The sequence below is a fragment of the Pteronotus mesoamericanus genome, unplaced genomic scaffold (assembly GCF_021234165.1).
Source record: "Pteronotus mesoamericanus isolate MK-2021 breed Mesoamerican mustached bat unplaced genomic scaffold, CSHL_Meso_final contig_101, whole genome shotgun sequence".
Lineage (NCBI taxonomy): Eukaryota > Metazoa > Chordata > Mammalia > Chiroptera > Mormoopidae > Pteronotus > Pteronotus mesoamericanus.
In genome coordinates, this window is record NW_026555001.1 from 14,316,802 (window position 1) to 14,332,951 (window position 16,150).

The 16,150-nt window shown below is 50.1% G+C and overlaps 1 protein-coding gene across 1 annotated transcript in view; it reads right to left on the reverse strand.

The window, feature by feature from the left end:
• PLB1 (phospholipase B1) overlaps positions 1–16,150 on the reverse strand; it is a 116,186-nt gene that overhangs the window by 83,813 nt on the left and 16,223 nt on the right. Inside the window, exons 2-9 of the mRNA XM_054565700.1 lie at positions 14,611–14,683; positions 12,952–13,013; positions 11,763–11,821; positions 8,325–8,365; positions 7,697–7,740; positions 4,637–4,727; positions 4,245–4,296; positions 2,318–2,404 (exon numbers count right to left, since the gene is read on the reverse strand). Coding sequence (XP_054421675.1) covers positions 2,318–2,404; positions 4,245–4,296; positions 4,637–4,727; positions 7,697–7,740; positions 8,325–8,365; positions 11,763–11,821; positions 12,952–13,013; positions 14,611–14,683 — 509 coding nt within the window. The remainder of the gene's footprint in view (positions 1–2,317; positions 2,405–4,244; positions 4,297–4,636; positions 4,728–7,696; positions 7,741–8,324; positions 8,366–11,762; positions 11,822–12,951; positions 13,014–14,610; positions 14,684–16,150) is intronic.

A 16,150-nucleotide genomic window follows, 5' to 3' on the forward strand; every position in this document is an offset into this window, starting at 1 on the left:
CATATCTGTCAACGTGACTAGAACTTCACATATTGGAGGAATTTCACATATTGACAAAAAGTTTGGTTACAAGTGCGGGAAAAGTTGTAGAAAATGAGACTCTCGGGCACTGGAGAAATAGAAATGGGTTCAGCTACTTTGGAAGGTAACTAGGCAGTCCCTATTAAAACTTAGAGCGTATGTGTCTGATGACTAGCAATTCTATGTTTAAGAATCTATTCTAGCTACTTTTCTTCAAATTATTTCAAGCATGACCCACAGTGTAAGATGTACTTCATATTACAGTCCAATGAAATATCTACATAGAAAATGAAGAAAAATAACCCTGAATCTACACTTATCTTATAACATGCAATTAACTATAATATTTTATAGTTTATTCTACTTCCATCTTTATAATTTTGATTGCAACCGTTAAGCTTAATTTTGACCCACTAATATACTTCACTCTGCAACCTGAAAATCACTTTATTTAGAAAAACACACACACTCAGGTAAGTTAACAAAACTAGAAATACCTATGTGGCCATCAATAGGGAAATGACAAAACATGACTTAGTACATTTTCACAGTGGAATACTATTGAGCAAGTAACAGGAATAAACTCAGTCTATGGGTGGTATCAGCATGTCTACATCTTAAAAATGCTCAGTGAAAAAATTGCTCATGATATATTATTGTGTTAAATCCCTCTCTGTCTCTTGCACACACATACAATATGCTATACTAAGATTCATAAATATGTAAGAAGCTTGGAAATTAAAAGAGGGAGAGGATTGGAGGTGGTATTCTAGCTGTAACTGTAATGTTTTAGTTTTTTAAAGGAAAAAACATTTGTGCATTGTTTAAGTAAAAATTAGTAACAGTAAATAAATGGACACATGCAGACATAGGAATGCATCACATAGCCAAGAATGCTTCAAAGCATAAATACATGAAAGAATGCAAGAATTCACATAGGAATGCTTAAATACAAGAAAAGCACATGGGAGAAATCATGAATGAGTGTAAGCATCCATGAATGCATTCAAACATTTAAAAAAATCAAACAAAAGCCAACAGGAACATAACTTATCATAAATACAATAGCATGTGCTTACATGTAAAAAGGGAAAATGAATTTATGCATGAATAAACAACTAATGGACAGATAGACGGATGAGTGGATATACAGAGGAAGAAAGCGATGCCTAAATGCTGGTTTGAGCACTTTAACACATGAATACAAAAATTCATAAAGAAACTTTGGTGTACATAATCCCTAAAAAGAGGGGCACAGAATAAACAGAGCTTGTAAATTTCACTTGGCATGGGAGAAAACAGGGGGCGAAGTAAAATAAACCTTTAAGATCTATATGCCACAAACCCAGGAGGTCTGTGAGACTATTGCTCAACAGGAGCTAGTCCAGCGAGGTGGCCTTCCCTCAGCATTTTCCAAGGGCCCAATGTCACTGAAGGAGGGGGTCTGGGTGGTGGGCCAGGACTCGGTGGGAACACGGGGCGTTTGGGAGAAGGCCAGGGTATATGTTGTGGGAGCAGGGCACAGGTCAAAGGAAGGGAACACCTCAAAAACATTGCCCATGCCTGTGTCATGGCCTGGCAGAGGCCCTGGAAGGTGGCTGAGAGGACAGGGGCAGGTAATTTGTCTGCCGTAAGCGGCAAGGCCAGCTTGGTGGCAAGGGCCTCTTCAGGCCCTTGAAGAAGAGTGTGTGCACCATCTATGTCATCATAGCCTAGGTATCTCCGCCACCCCTTCCACTCTCAACTGATGCTGACCTGGATGATCGTCCATAAGAACTTATGTCCCAGATAGTCACCGACAGAAAAAATAAACGAAGCCACTCATTTCATGTGCTGCATCCAGGAACGCTAGAGAGCCTGCAGGATGGTCTACGTATGTGAGCAGAAGGCTTCCTGTTACAACTTGAGTTCACAGTGAGCTACATACAGTTCAAGAGGTGATGGCAAGACTGCACATTCTGCTTTATTTCCTCAATTCAGTATTTAAATGAAACCAGAGTTAAAAGAGACAAAATGAGTTTTCACTAGGAGGTTGATTCTTCTCAACTGCGGAATGATCATTGACTCGGCTTATCTACACCTCAATTTCCTTTATCTGATAGGAAAGCTGGGATGTTAAAACACCTGTCCCTGTATATGGTTCCTATCCATCCATTCATCCATCCATCCATCCGCCCAAATTCTGCAACAGGTGCCATGAGGCCCAGCCCAGGTGTAGATCAGGCGGGTCTAGTTCATTCGCCCTGCACCCACCCTGGCATTTGCAGTTCCTCTGCCCCTCTCCCCTGTGGTTTACCTGTTGGGTGGAGAGACACAGGTAGCACTGGTTTGCATTCGTGAAGAACACATTGATGAGCTTCCAGTCATTTTGAAAGTCAAGTTGCTGAAGAAAAAGGCAACAGCATCAAAAAGAGATAGTGGTCAAACCTGATACCTAAAGAACTTTCTTTTCATTATTTTTCTATTTCATATACCCACCCCCACAAAATCATATTTTATTTATGAATTTTTTCAAAAAGAAAAGTATATGGTAGGAAACTCAAAATGGGTAACTGCTTTCAAAGGCAATTTGGCAAAATAAACATTAAAAAATTTTAAAGGCATACTCTTTGATCCAACTATTCCGTTTCTTAAAATGTATTTTAAGGAAATAAGGAAACAGGGAAGATTTAGCTACCTCGATGAAGCCTTGTTTATAACATTAAAAAACTGGAAGCAACATAAATGTCTAAAATAGGGAATTGCCATGCAAGTTGTGAAACACTCATAAGATGAAACACTGTGTAGCTATTAAAGTGGTGCTGGAAAATGTAATGCTGTCATGGGAAAATACCATACTTAGAAAAGCAGGTTATAAAAAGTATCTACATCTAGTAACAGCCTTGTTTTATAAAATATACACATGTGCTTGGAAAAAATATGGAAGTGGTTATACACCGAGTTGTCAACAGCAATTATCTCAGGGGAATATTCTTCTTGTTTACTGGTGTTTTCTGATTTTTCTGTAATGAACATGTATCACTTATGGAACAAAAAATAAACGTTTGTTTTGCTTTTTAAGAGGCACCGGGATGCAGTTGAGCACAAGACTGCAAATCAGACATTTGGATTTAGCTCTAACTGCCTGCGTGAACTTGGACAGGTTGTATGAATTCCTGGGATTTCAGTTTCCTCATCTATAAAACTACGGGTTGGATTCAGCACCTCTCAGCTATTTTCTAGAATGCTGTGATTACCCCAGAAATTCTGGTATTCTCTTGTTAGGGGGAAACCACCTCTATTTAAATATTTTTATTTATTTATTTTTAGAGAGAGGGGAAGGGAGGGAAAAAGAGAAGAATATCAATCGGTTGCCTCTTCCACACGCCCCAACTGGGGATTGAACCTGCAACCCAGGCATGTGCCCCAACTGGCAACCGAATCAGCAACATTTCACTTTGCTGGATGATGCCCAGCCCTGTGAGCTACCCTGGTCAGAGTGGGAAACCAGTTCTCTGTGGCATATCTCCTGCATTTGTCCCTGACCCTGTATAACCTGCAGGGACCTGGCTTTAATGCCTGAGCCCTTTAATGAAAGCACAGCTGCCTGAGACAGTGCTGCCCTTGGTTCCAGCGGTCCAGGCGCAGCACTTGGTTGCAGCCAGGTGGGTACCAGGGCCCCGGCATGTATGGTACTAAGGCCCCACCTCAGAACTGAAATGAATACGGTAATTAACAACAACAACTGCCACTTCAGTGACGATGACAGCTACAGGCTTTCACTGAGCATCGCCTCTGGGCTAGGCACATCCAGCACCCCATTTCATGCTCCCTCAGTCCTGTGCTATAGCCTCTTATTATGCCCATTTCACAAATGGGAAAACTGAGGCTTAGAGAGGTAAAGGGTCTTAACCACCATTATACAGCTAACAGGAGAAGAATTCAGGATTCCCATTTAAACTGGCCTCCCTCTGGAACCCAGGCTCTCAACCGCCTTCCTAAGTGAGAAGTTGCATAGCCCTGCTGCTGACTTTTGGCAGGACCTCGCAGAACACCACTGTGCACCTAAGAAGCGGCCCTGTTTCAATGGCCTCCAGGAGGGGCATGTTTGGAGCGCCCAGGCCACCCGGGTTGCTGAGTCCAGGGCACAAGGGCCTCGGGGCCATGGCGGCCTGGTGTGTTTGGTCCAACTGCCTCACAGCAGACACGGGCAGCCCCAACCACGGAGCCGGGGGGATTCCCACCTGGTTCTCCTGCATGCTCTTCACCAGCTCTTTGGCCTGAATCCACAAGTCTCTGCACAGAGGGGGTTGGGTAGAGAGAAGATCAGTGAACCACAGCTTTGTCCAGGGCTGGAAGCTTGGCCCTCGCCCCGGCCCCGGAGCCAGCCTCCGAGTCTGAGGTGACATTGCACCACCCCTGGCTTCTGGAGGGCAGCCCTTGACCTGATTTTGAAAGCTAGGCCCATCAGACAGACTTAGATCAGTGCAGGAGATGCATTTTGGCCTTGACTTAATATGGGCCTCTATTTTCGAGCCCCTTTGACTATTCCAGCCCCCACCCCCAATCCTCCTGCCCACATGCCCTAGACCAATGGGAGTGCACAGCCCTGGAGGGAGCCAGGAAAGGGACTTACTCAGCACCACTGTGAGGTACCACTCTCTTCCCAGGAGCGCACACAGGCCTCAGAACAGATGGATTGAAGTGTCTGACGATGTCTGAAAGGACTAAAGGGAGAGGTGGTCTGAGCGTTGTGGCTCAGACAGTTGGGGGCCACCTGTGGAGACTGACCTCTCTGGGGTGAAGTGCCCAGAGTGGCTGTCCCTGTCCCAAACCCTGCCCTCCATACCTGCCTTAGGCTGCGAGGTCAGCCTCCTAGCAGGCCCCTGGAAGTGAACAGAGCTAAAACTTCACATCTGTTGAGTGCTAGGCCAGGCTCAGTGCTAAGCACCTTGTATATGTGAAGGGGAAACTGAGGCTGAGAGAAGCTAAGCAACCTACCCGAGGTGCCTGGGTTAACTGGAGTTGTGTGCTATCAACTTGCTAGGGAAAGTGCGCTGGGACAGGGATCTGGGCAGGCTGCGTCCCAGCTGCTCTCTCCCCCTGAGAGTGACAGCAGGCTGGGAAAGCTCCGGGGAGCGACAGAGAACATGTCCCAGAGCTGACAGCCAGCAGACCACTAAAAATAGCGCTGCCAGGAGCAGTGAAGCTGTGTCTCGCTCCCGAGAGAGGAGAGGGCAGAGCATGGAGAGTGTCACAGGAGGGAGACGTCTCCACCCCCCAGCCAGTTCTCCCCTCTTTCTGCCCCCATCCAGAAGTGCCGGGGGCTTCGTGGGGGCCGAATCCGGGAGGGGGCTCTAAAGGCGCCCCTGAAGGAGCTGACACGGCCCGCAGCAGGCCGGGGGGGCGGGCGGGGCTGCGCTGGGCTGGGAGTCAGGAGACTGGTCACTCAGCAGGGTTGGCTTGGGCAGCCGCCCAAGCCACGTGTGGCTCAATCTTCTTCATCCTCAGCCGAAACTAATGAGCCTCCTTGGACAAGCCCTGGCCGGCCTGAGGAAGGAGCCCCTTCTCACACGCGGTGAGAAAATGGAGAGCTCTGAGGCCAGTGGAAGACTGCAGGACAGTGTGTGCATGGGTCGCGTGTGTACGAGTGTGAGGTGTAAGTGCGTGTGAGAGTGTGTGAATGACTGTGTGAGAGTACGTGATGCGTGTGCATGAGTGTGTGAGAGGGCGCGTGAATGAGTGTGAGCGTGTGAGTGAGTGTGAGTGTGTGGGAGGGAGATTTTCCTCCCCGGCATCAGGATTGTCTGTGACAGCGAATGGACTACCTGGTGCTAAGTCTCTGAAAGAGAGTTGCTTTCTAATGAAAAGTATTTGTATTGCATGGCTTCTCTGTGGTCAAACAGGACCTTGGTTCTCCTCACATAAACCTGCCTGTCATTTTGCTTTACGCCTGCTGTGCACCTGCTCTGTCCTGGCTGCCTCTCTGTTGGCTCTCAGAGGGGTCAGAACAAAGGGCACAGGCTGAGGGGCTGGACCGCCTGCCCTCACAGGGACCCTGCCTGGTAGGGAGACAGTCCCTCCCTGCCCCCACTCAGTCTTCCCATCTGCACGCTGGCTGTGGTGGGCGAGGGCGTGGCTGGTTTGCAGAGATCCAAGGTCCTGGGACTGAAGGATGCAGGGGGTGCTGAGCTCGGGCGGGCCCCGTCACACGCGGCACGGGGCTGGCTGTCCTGGAGCATTTTCCCCGTGGAGGCCCAGGTGCTCCAGGCCCTGCGCTCCACTGCTCCCTGCTCCGCATGCGCTAGGGAGGCTGGATTCACTGACAGCTACAGGTGAGTCCTGCCTCTGAGGACATTCAGGTGCCCGATCTGCTCTCACTGCCCTGCCTGCTGCGGCATCTCTGGCCAGGCGGGACTCCTCTGGTCACTCTGCTTAAGGAGGGGCAGTCATGACTTGTTACCAGGTAGGTGAGGGACAAAAAAAGGAGGTAAATTGCGAAATCAGACAAAGCAGCTATATTTGTGGTTTCAGGGTCTAAACGACAACCTATCCTCCCAGACACCACAAATATGCCACTTCATTTCTTTCTTTCCTTCCATTTGAGGATAAACAGGGCCAACCCAGGCAGAGCTGCGGCAGTCACTCAGTTGGCAGGGGCCTCCTCTTTCAGAACCTTTTGACTCTTTCCAAGGGGACCCTCCCATCACTGTGGCCACAAATATCTCCTCACCTGTCAGTCGGATCCTGCGGGGCTGAACCAGGCCCCCACCTCCCCTGCTGGAAGGGGAGGGCTGAGGGCAGGCCCAGCGGTGTATTCACCTGTCCTCTGCAGGGAGCCTAGCAATGCCAGGCCCCGGGGGAAGCTCACTGGCTGAGCTGGCAGGCCACTGGCCACCCCGCTGCCATTGCTCCCACAGGAGCGTCAGCTCCGCGGAGCACACGCATTGCGTCTGAGCCCTCTTGCTCTAACTATGGAGTGAACAGTGGTTTCCTTGGCTGTGACCCTGAGCACCAAACAGAAGTGACTCTAACATCCCACTAGACTAATTCTGCTGGCATTAAGGGACTTGAGGTTTCAGAAGGACCTAATAGAATCATAAGGGGCTCTGATGTTAAATAAAAAAAAACCAGGTTACAGATAGCATATCATAAGCACATTCAAATGTAAAAAGGCCAAAATGTTAACAGTGATTATCTCCAGAGAGTGAGATACAGTTGGTTTTCATTTTCTTCATTTTTCTGAACCCAACTGATATAGTAAAAAGTGAGGGAGTTATTACAAAATGAAATAGGCTGAAAATAAGACCAGATCTTCTCTTGGTGTGGCGGGTGGGGGTAGTGAGTGGGGGGCAGTTTCCCCGGATGAAGGGCTGCTTGCCCAGCTCTGGGGTCGTGGGGGAGGCGGAGCCTGAGGACCCTGGCCTGGCCACCCCCGGCCCCCTCTCCTACGGCCTCGAACCTACCAAAGCTTCCTGGCTTCTCTTGGCTCAGGGACTGTCAGACACATTTCTCATGCCCTCCTTTCATGGTGGGTTGACTTTTCACACCCGGGTTCCCAGTCTCTCCCCCTTTCTCTCCTTAGGCTACGTGACAAAATGGCCAACAGGGTACATTCTGTTCATTTATCAAAATGCAGCTATGGCAGGAGAGATGGGGACAACCTGGAGTCTGGCCGTGAATGCCCAGAACTCACCTGTCACCACCCCCATGCACGCCTGCCGTGGTCTTGTTCCAGTCCTGCGAGCAGAAGCAAACATGCCCGTGTCAGGTTGTATTTGTCCCCTGCCAACAACCCTTTCACTGGCTGCTGCCATCTGTTTCCTGACAAGCTTCTGCTCAGCCCGGCTCCGCATCTTGGATGACCCTTCCTGGAGCGGGAGATGCAGCTCAGATGGCAATGGAGTCGCCTGAATAGGGTGCACAGCTCCATCCGTCTGGGCCCTTCTGCCTACATCTCCAGTCTGGCCCACAGCTGGAAGGGGGTGTGGACCCCGGTGTGGAATGAGACCGACCCGGTCCACACTGCGCGCTGCCCCCTGAGCAGGGCAGGGAGCCCGGCTGGTGGTGGGAAGTGAGAATCCCACAGGCGGGCTTTCCTGCCTTTCCTCCCATTCACCCAGAGGAGTCAGGGGGATTCAATGACACGGAGAGGCTGGAGACTGGGCCCTGTCCCACTCCTAAGGGACACCTGCTCCTAAGGGAGCTGGAGGAAGGCCTTTCCCCTCCGGCCCTGGGGTTTGCCTGTCAGTGAAACAAGGGGAGCAGATGCTCAGAGGCTTCGCTTGGCTCTACTACTCTGGGATTCCAACATCGTTACTTACCATGGGTGCTTCTCCGCGTTGGCCGTCCCCGAGTCTGGACGCTGGAGAAGACAGGAGGTGTTAATCCAGCCAGGGGGGCAGCAGAGCCTGCCCTCCCGAGACCCCGGCTGCCTGTCCCACACGCCCTCTCACTGTTTCCTAGGGAACCCACAGATCAGAGAAAGGTCCAGGTGCCCCCGTTAGTTTTGCAGGGAGGGGAGCACGCCAGGCTTCCCCTGCAGCATGTGGGTCGGAGCCCAGAGAAACAGGAGGGGGGTGTGTTTCCCTCGGAACAGAAAATGGGGACTGGAGAACATAGATTTAAAGGCATCGAAAACCCCCGTGAATATTCTACCCAAAAACGAAAGAGACCGTTTGTGACTGTCCACACTCTACAGCTAACTTGGCACATTGCCTGACTCCCCTGGCCAGCGCGTGAACACCACGAGGGCAGGAGCGTGTGTCTGCTTCGCCCTTGACGATATTCCTTACACCTAGAACAGTGCCTGACACATCCTAAGTACTCAGTAAATATTGGTTAAGTAAATACAATTTGAACGAACAAAATAAGTTTCTGATTTTCCCCTCGGGCAAGTGGTGGACAGCCCAGGACCTTCTCTATGGGCTGGAGGTGAGATTGTGGGAACCCGCCTGGGGATAGTGTCTTTTGCAAGGGCCTAGGGATGTCTGGATCCTGCCCCCCCGACATGGAGAGTGTTCAGTACACAGTAGCTGTTGCCAGTGGTATTATTTTCAGAGATTTTAATCCCTAGAAGACAGCGTCTCCAGGTATGGCAGGGACAGCTGTCCTCACCCTGCCCACAGCCGGCCTGCTGCTGCTTCCTTTTAATACTGTCACTCATACCCACCCAGCTCAAATGACAGCTAGTCCATACAACTGGGTCACACCCGCGGAGGTCCTCAGGAGGACAGGCTGACCACACGTTTCTCTGGAGTCCCTCGCCCCTCAGTAAGGAGGGGTGTGAAAGGCAACATTTCCAGAGAACAGTAACCTGTCAGATAAAGGTCCCACCACAATGCCAGTCAGAAATCGTAAACAAGGATGCCAGCAGGTGAAGCCCTGAGGGAAGCTGGCCCCCTGGGGCTGAGGCCACAAGGACAGCTGTGCCTGACCCAGGGGGGTCTCACCAACAGCAGGGCTCTTCCTCAGGACAAGCTTGATGGGGGAGGGGGGTGGGGATAGGGAAGGACGGGGGTCGGGGAAATCACAGAGAAAAGGCTCTGGGTAGGGAGAAGAGCTCAGGGAGAAAGGTAAGGCGGGCAAACCCAGCACACCCCCGTGTCTCCCTCGTGCCTGCGGCCAGGCACCTCCTCCCCGCACACCACTGGCTGAGTGCTTGCCGCGTGGCAGATACGATGTCTGGCACTGGGGACGCAAGGGGAAGTCAGACTCAGGCCCTGCCTTCAAGGCATTTGGTAGAGTGCATTGTCACCTCCCTGGCATGGAGAAATGTCTCCGACACTTAATCACAAAAACAAGTCGCAGACAGTATATTCAGGATGACCTTGCTTAGGCTACACACACACACCCACACGCACAACACACACACAGTGCACGCGCACTGAGGCTGAGGAATTGGAGCGGTGAGTGGGGTTTTCAATATTTTCTACTATATGCATGTGTTGTGGTTGATTTTTGCTTATATTAAACACGAATCACAAATGTCAGTTGAAAACAATATCTACAAACATTTACAAATCTGATATTTTAAGTTCTATGAGGAAAAGCGAGTCCAGAGCAATTAAACAAACAAGTGCTGGTTACTGCAGCAGGTAAGTGTTTGTCCTCAGTTACCAAAAGCTCCAGGAACTCAAAGCAAAAGCATCTGAGTTATGGACTTTTTCCACTTTAAATTCTCAGTCTCATTTTTCCCAATCCTGGCATTTTTTGCGCACTAGGCGAGGCTCCCAACAGCCGCTCTCGGGGCAGCCAGAGGAGGGCAGCCTCCGGGGAGCTGGGCTTCCAGGCTTCCTCCGATGGGCCGAGGTGCCGCCTGTGTCACGGCGATGATTCGGGGCCGGAGATGTCCTGGGCTGCAGCTGGAATGCTGCGCCAAGGCCTCGGGCTCACAGGAGGCGGAAGGATGAGCGGAGTGACAGGCCCAGCGGGGGTCTGAATAATGCACGAATAGGAGCCCTTCCAAACTGGGACCAAAGAGTGGAAGTCACTGATTGGTTTAACATAATTGGAAGCCTGACTTGGGTGGAGATTCTCCTGCAGTGAATTTCCTGCCCAAAGTGATAGAATACGCGCCTTCCAGTGGAGAGGCACACATTCCAGGCTCAGGAATGTCACCATCAGCATGCGGGGACACATGGGCTCAGCAAAGTCAATGCTCTCTCTATGACGTGGAACCTCTTTTCTCATTTACTCCCATCTCTCCTTCCATATCTCTCCCAGCAGTAAACCTCCACCTTCGCCCCGAAGCACAAGCGCGCGCGCGCGCGCGCGCGCACACACACACACACACACACACACACACACACACAGAGTCACACGTGCAGCTTCTCCACCACCAGCACCTCTAGGAGACAACAAGGATAGGAAGCTCTGCCTGCCAACTTCACTGGGGTTTCTCATGTGAAGTCTCATACTTTGCATACAGCTGCCACTATGCGCGGGGCGGTGGGCTGGGGCCTGTGGGCTGGGGCCCATGGGGAGGTGGCGGCCTGGGCCCGAGGGAAGGGGCCGAGGTTGCAGGGGGTGCTACCTGCAGCAGGGTCAGGGGAGGGGCACTGGGGAGACGATGACACTGGAGGAAGAGGAACGTCCTGGTTCGGTGTGGGAGGTAGAGCAGGGCTCTGGGGCAGAGCAGAGAACACCTGGTAAGTGGTCTGTCCAGCTGGGGTCACTGGGACTGGGGGTGGGGGCCGTGGGCAGCAGGGCTATGGGCTTTTACTAAGACCAGTGTGAGGGGGGATGTGGAAGGCCAGGGTGAGGAATTGTATTGGCATTCGCTCTGCTCTCCGACCCTCTGGTCTCCAGATGCCTCTCCTTGTGCTCATTCCTCTCTCTCCAACTTTCTCTTATCTCTTTCTCCTTTCGATCACGTGAAACACACCACTTAAAATGTATTAGCAAGGATTAATGGGTTTTTAAAAGTTTACCAAGCAGATAAGGACATTTTTTTCTTTATCTTATAAATAGAAAGCTTAAGAGATTACTTTTAAAATTCTTTGTGATCTTTGACTTAATTTATCAATGGGTCTAATTTATTAATGAGAAACCCCAAAAGGTTTCTAACCCGAACACAAAAGGAGGCATTGATCTGATGAAAGAAAAAAAGACTCAGAACGCCCCGGATACGAGGATTTCTCCAACTTAGAGAATAAGCTTCTCTCCCAAAATGAAACATCCTTTCTGGCGACCAGAAGCTCACTCAGAGGGTCACAGATCCCAAACTCTGGCTTCCACCTCCATCTTCTTGAAATACTCACAGTTTCCACATCGCCAATGGCTGCCACAAATTTAATATCAGAAGGTCTCAGGGAGTGGACTGCAAAGACAAGAACCAAGGTAAGAAAGTCAGGTCTGCATTCATCACAACGTGGGCCAGGGACAGCAGATGGGAGGGGCAGCCCCATGTCCCCATGTCCCCCAGGCAGAGGGCCGAGGCCAAGTCTTTTGGCCATGAGAGTGGGGAACTGAAGACCAGGTGGTCACTGGGAGGCCCAGGGACCTGCTCAAAAAGAGGCTCACTCCTCTCTGGAAGCCACACTGTGAACTGAACTCAAGATCTCCCGACCATGTCCCAGGGAGGGCCACCCATGGCTCTCACTTTCCCCTCTCACCTGTTCCACGGCTCTGTATTTCTGGACCACCATTAAAAAGGGAAAAATTAAAATGAAAACCACCTGGGTACATTGGCTTGGGGACTGCCAGAGAACGGCACTCAGAGCCATGAACACACATAACTATCAGGTGCAAGCGGCATGCAAATGGCACCCCAGGGAGCCTCCTTGACCCGCCTGGGCTGCCAGCACTTTCAGAATTAAGTCTCCCTAGAAACCACCGACATGCTTCCTGGTCATGTTATGGACTCCCAAAGAAGCCATTTCCTAAGAAATACATAGATGTCTTTTTCTGCCTCTACTCCTCATACAATGGAACGGTCAAAATGACATGCTTAACTGGATACTGTGGTAAGTCAGTGCAATGCAAACATAAATAAAGCCATTGAATGGTCTATGATGCGGCCTCTTACTAGGATAAAGCAAGAGAAGATGGCCAGCTGAAGAGCAACATGCATAACATCCAGGTGTTAGACAGGCCTAGCTCACAGGAAAAAAGTACCTAGAGCAGCCACCACGGCTATGTCACAGGACTGGGGAAGGCACAGCAGTGACTGGGCTCCAACCCGCTGCTCCTGTGATACTGTCTGCCTCCTGCGGGCGAGAGCTCCTGGAGGCTGCCCTCATCAGCCAGGCCTCCGTGGGCCATGCTGGTTTTCTCTCTGACTGGTGCATCAGCCTGTGTCCCCCCATAGAAATAAATGAGGGGGGAAAGGAGAAGGGGTGAGGGACTAAGGATGGGAAAGAGGAAGGACTTGAATGGCCAAAAGGTACCAGAGAAGTAGGGCTAGAGCCTCTGCTGGCCACGCCTGCGTCATGGCTCAGGGTCACCCACCTGACTTAGAAGGCATGCTGGAGCCTGACTTCTTTGGGTTGCACAGGAATTGAAAGTTCTGGCTCTGCAAATACAACCAAGCATTGAAGACATCAGCTGCCTTGTATGGAACTCCTGCAGGTCCTGAAAGCTTGGTGCAAAAACGACCATGTGCTTGTACCATCTAGGCTCGAAATCCAGAAGCAATAATTGTCCATAGTCATGGTCTTACTGATTAAGCCTAGATGACCTAGTATAAGGGGACATGTGTCTTCTAACAATGATTTTAGCAGGTGGGATGGAGAAGGAGGGAGACTAAAAATCCATTCCTGGGATGTTGACAAAGTCCTGGAGGTAGACAGGAATGATGGTTGCACAATGTGAATGCATTGTACTTAATGCCACTGAACTATACATTCAAAAATGATTAAAATGGTAAATTTTATATTGTATTCATTTTACCACAATAAAAAAAGGAATCATTAAGAAGAGACCCAGTGCACCTAGACTAAAAGATTTAAAAAATGCATCAACGTGCCCTGACCAGTGTGGCTCAGTTGGTTGGGCATCGCTCCACGAAGCGAAGGGCTGCCACTTCGATTCCCGGTCAGGGCACAGGCCTGGGCTGTAGGTTTGGTCCCCATTCGGGGTGCATGTGAGAGGCAACCGATCGCTGTTTCTCTCTCGCATCGATGTTTCTCTCCTTTTCTCCCTCCCTTCCCCTCTAAAAATAAATAAATAAAGTATTTCAAAAACTCATCTATGCTACATTTCTTTGTATTATCTACTTTCTCTCTTTTGATTATTTATACAAAGCAGGTATTTGAGGCATTATGTTTGTGTGCTGCCAGAAATGGGTAAACTTGAAACTAGAGACATGTGTCTCCACAGGACTGGTGTGCCCTAAACCCAGAGGGCTGCTGAGAGGTGGGGAGGGACCGGGCGACCAGTGCCTGGGTCCTCCAGGCTACTTAGGTTCGTAGGGGTCCAGGTCAGCCTCTGCTTCTGTGAATCACGTGAAAGGCTCTGGGAAGGGAGATCAGATGTTTTCTGCTCAGAATTGAGAGTGGACGAGGAAATATAGCAGGTCCTTAATTGAAGCCATCTCGTTCAACTTCTAATGTTGCTGAGATGCCACAGAAACTTAGCTCTTGTTTAGGCCAACTAGCCTGTGGGAAAACTGGTTTCATTACAAGCTGTGTCACTGCAGTTACGAGAGCCCATCCACGACTAAAGTGGGACTCACTGTACTCCCGCAGGGAAAACAGGCCGTAAATGAGTCCCCGGGCCACACCTCACGACCACAGGTTAGGTCCTCTGGAACTACTGATTAAAGGAAGAGATAAAGCATTTACTCTCCACTCTTATCTTGGGGATGTTCTGGGAAGACCTTACCCAGCTGCCTTCAGATAACTCATAGCATCTGCTTCAAGGTTCATAGAGATAACAAGCCCATTTACAACTCTTTCTGGACACGTCTGGGAACCACCCACTCAGTGCTCAGGAATGATGAAGCCCAAATTCCAGGAGACACGGCGTGCTGTCTCCGTCTCACGGCAACCAGACTTCCCTGGGGGAAGCAGCTCAGCCAGCCCTTTCCCTCAAGGAAGGAGCCTGCCAAGCTGCACTGAAACTTGCATTTGCCCACTGGAAGAAACCCCGCCAGCCCCTGAAGAGGACAAAGCTCTCACCTCCAGCCGCAGCTGCTCTTCCAATGTATTCTCTCCAGGAAAGGCATGGGCCTGGGTGGTCCCTAAAATAAAAAAAAACATATATAGTTCAGGTTATTTAGCTGGAGTTAAATACGTTCCTGCCCTTCTTCCCAGATATAACTATGTGCCCAGCTCAGTAACACCCTTTGTGTTAGGAAAATCTAGATTGCATTTCTTCAGCTATCACCTCCATTGTTTGAAACACTGCAGTTCCATTAATGCAGCCTGTTTAAGCAGAGTCCCCAGGTTGAAAAGTGGCAGTGTTTTCTGAGAGGGGTTGCACATTGTGCAGACTCCTTTACTGGTTCCTTAGCAAAAGGCGGGCCTCCCAAGAAGTGATGTTGGACAAATAGTTGCTGTTGTGTAGGAAGCGAGGACCTAGAAGGGGAGGTGAAGCACGTTCTGGAAGTCTGATGAGTGATGTGAGCTTAGAAGAGCTACTCATGGGATTCCCAGCAGCCACGGCTGCCATGATGGCTGGCCAGGGGCTGTCTCGTGGGGTCTTGCTGACTGTAGGTGACGGGGGCGGGGGGCGGGGGGGAAGCAGATGAGGAGACTGTAAAGATACTTCCCTCATCCCAGTGTACTTCGGGCCAGTCTTCTAAAACCTTTTTTTTTTTAACTTTTAAAAAACATAATTTACATCCAATAAAACAGACTCATTAACCTTTTAAATATACAAGTAATAGTATAGTACAATGAACACCACCCTCAATAAAGGCGCCAAAAAACCCCACCCACAGTGCCACCAGCCCTCCAACCAAAAGTGGCTTCATTTGCGGACACGCTCCTCCTGCCCACCATCAGACGCCCCATCAGGCACGCTTTTCGTTTGGTTGTAATCAACGCAGATGCAATTTTGTGTCCAGCGAGTTCCCTTTAATGCTGTACCTTGAGCATTTTTCATGTGGTTACATAATCTTGATGCTTACTTCAACAGACTCCTGATACATTTATGATACTGACATGTAATCAGAGATCAAGGTCCCTTGCTCCCTCTGACTTCTCCCCACCCAATCCTCTGCTCTGGATACCACGTGAGGCCGTACCATGAGAGACCCCCAAAGAGCATCACACAATGTGAAAGGGAGGCCCTACTGGGGGGAGAGAGCTTCATTTCTTTTCCACCCTAGTCATCTTTTGCAGTCTTACTTTTTTGACCCTGAAAAGATTTTATCTGGAATTTGATGAGGAGCAAGAGTGCATTTCATGCCCACTGAGAGATCAGGCACTAATTTCTATGTTAAAGCTCATACCAGGAATGGTAGCTGTGACCTGCCCTCAGATTTCAGCAACCCTTTTGAAATTCCCAGAGGAAAGCTCTGGACAGAAAGAGCCACTTGATGGGAAGGCGCCGAGGTGTGGACAAGCACAGAGCACTGCCAATGGCTGGAGGACAGGGTTTGTAACTGGAGGCAGGGGAAAGGCAGGCAGGCAGGGCAGGTGAGGTTCTGCAGACAAACAGCAGAGGGGCTGCAGACTGTGAACACCAGGCTACTCCGTGAGCA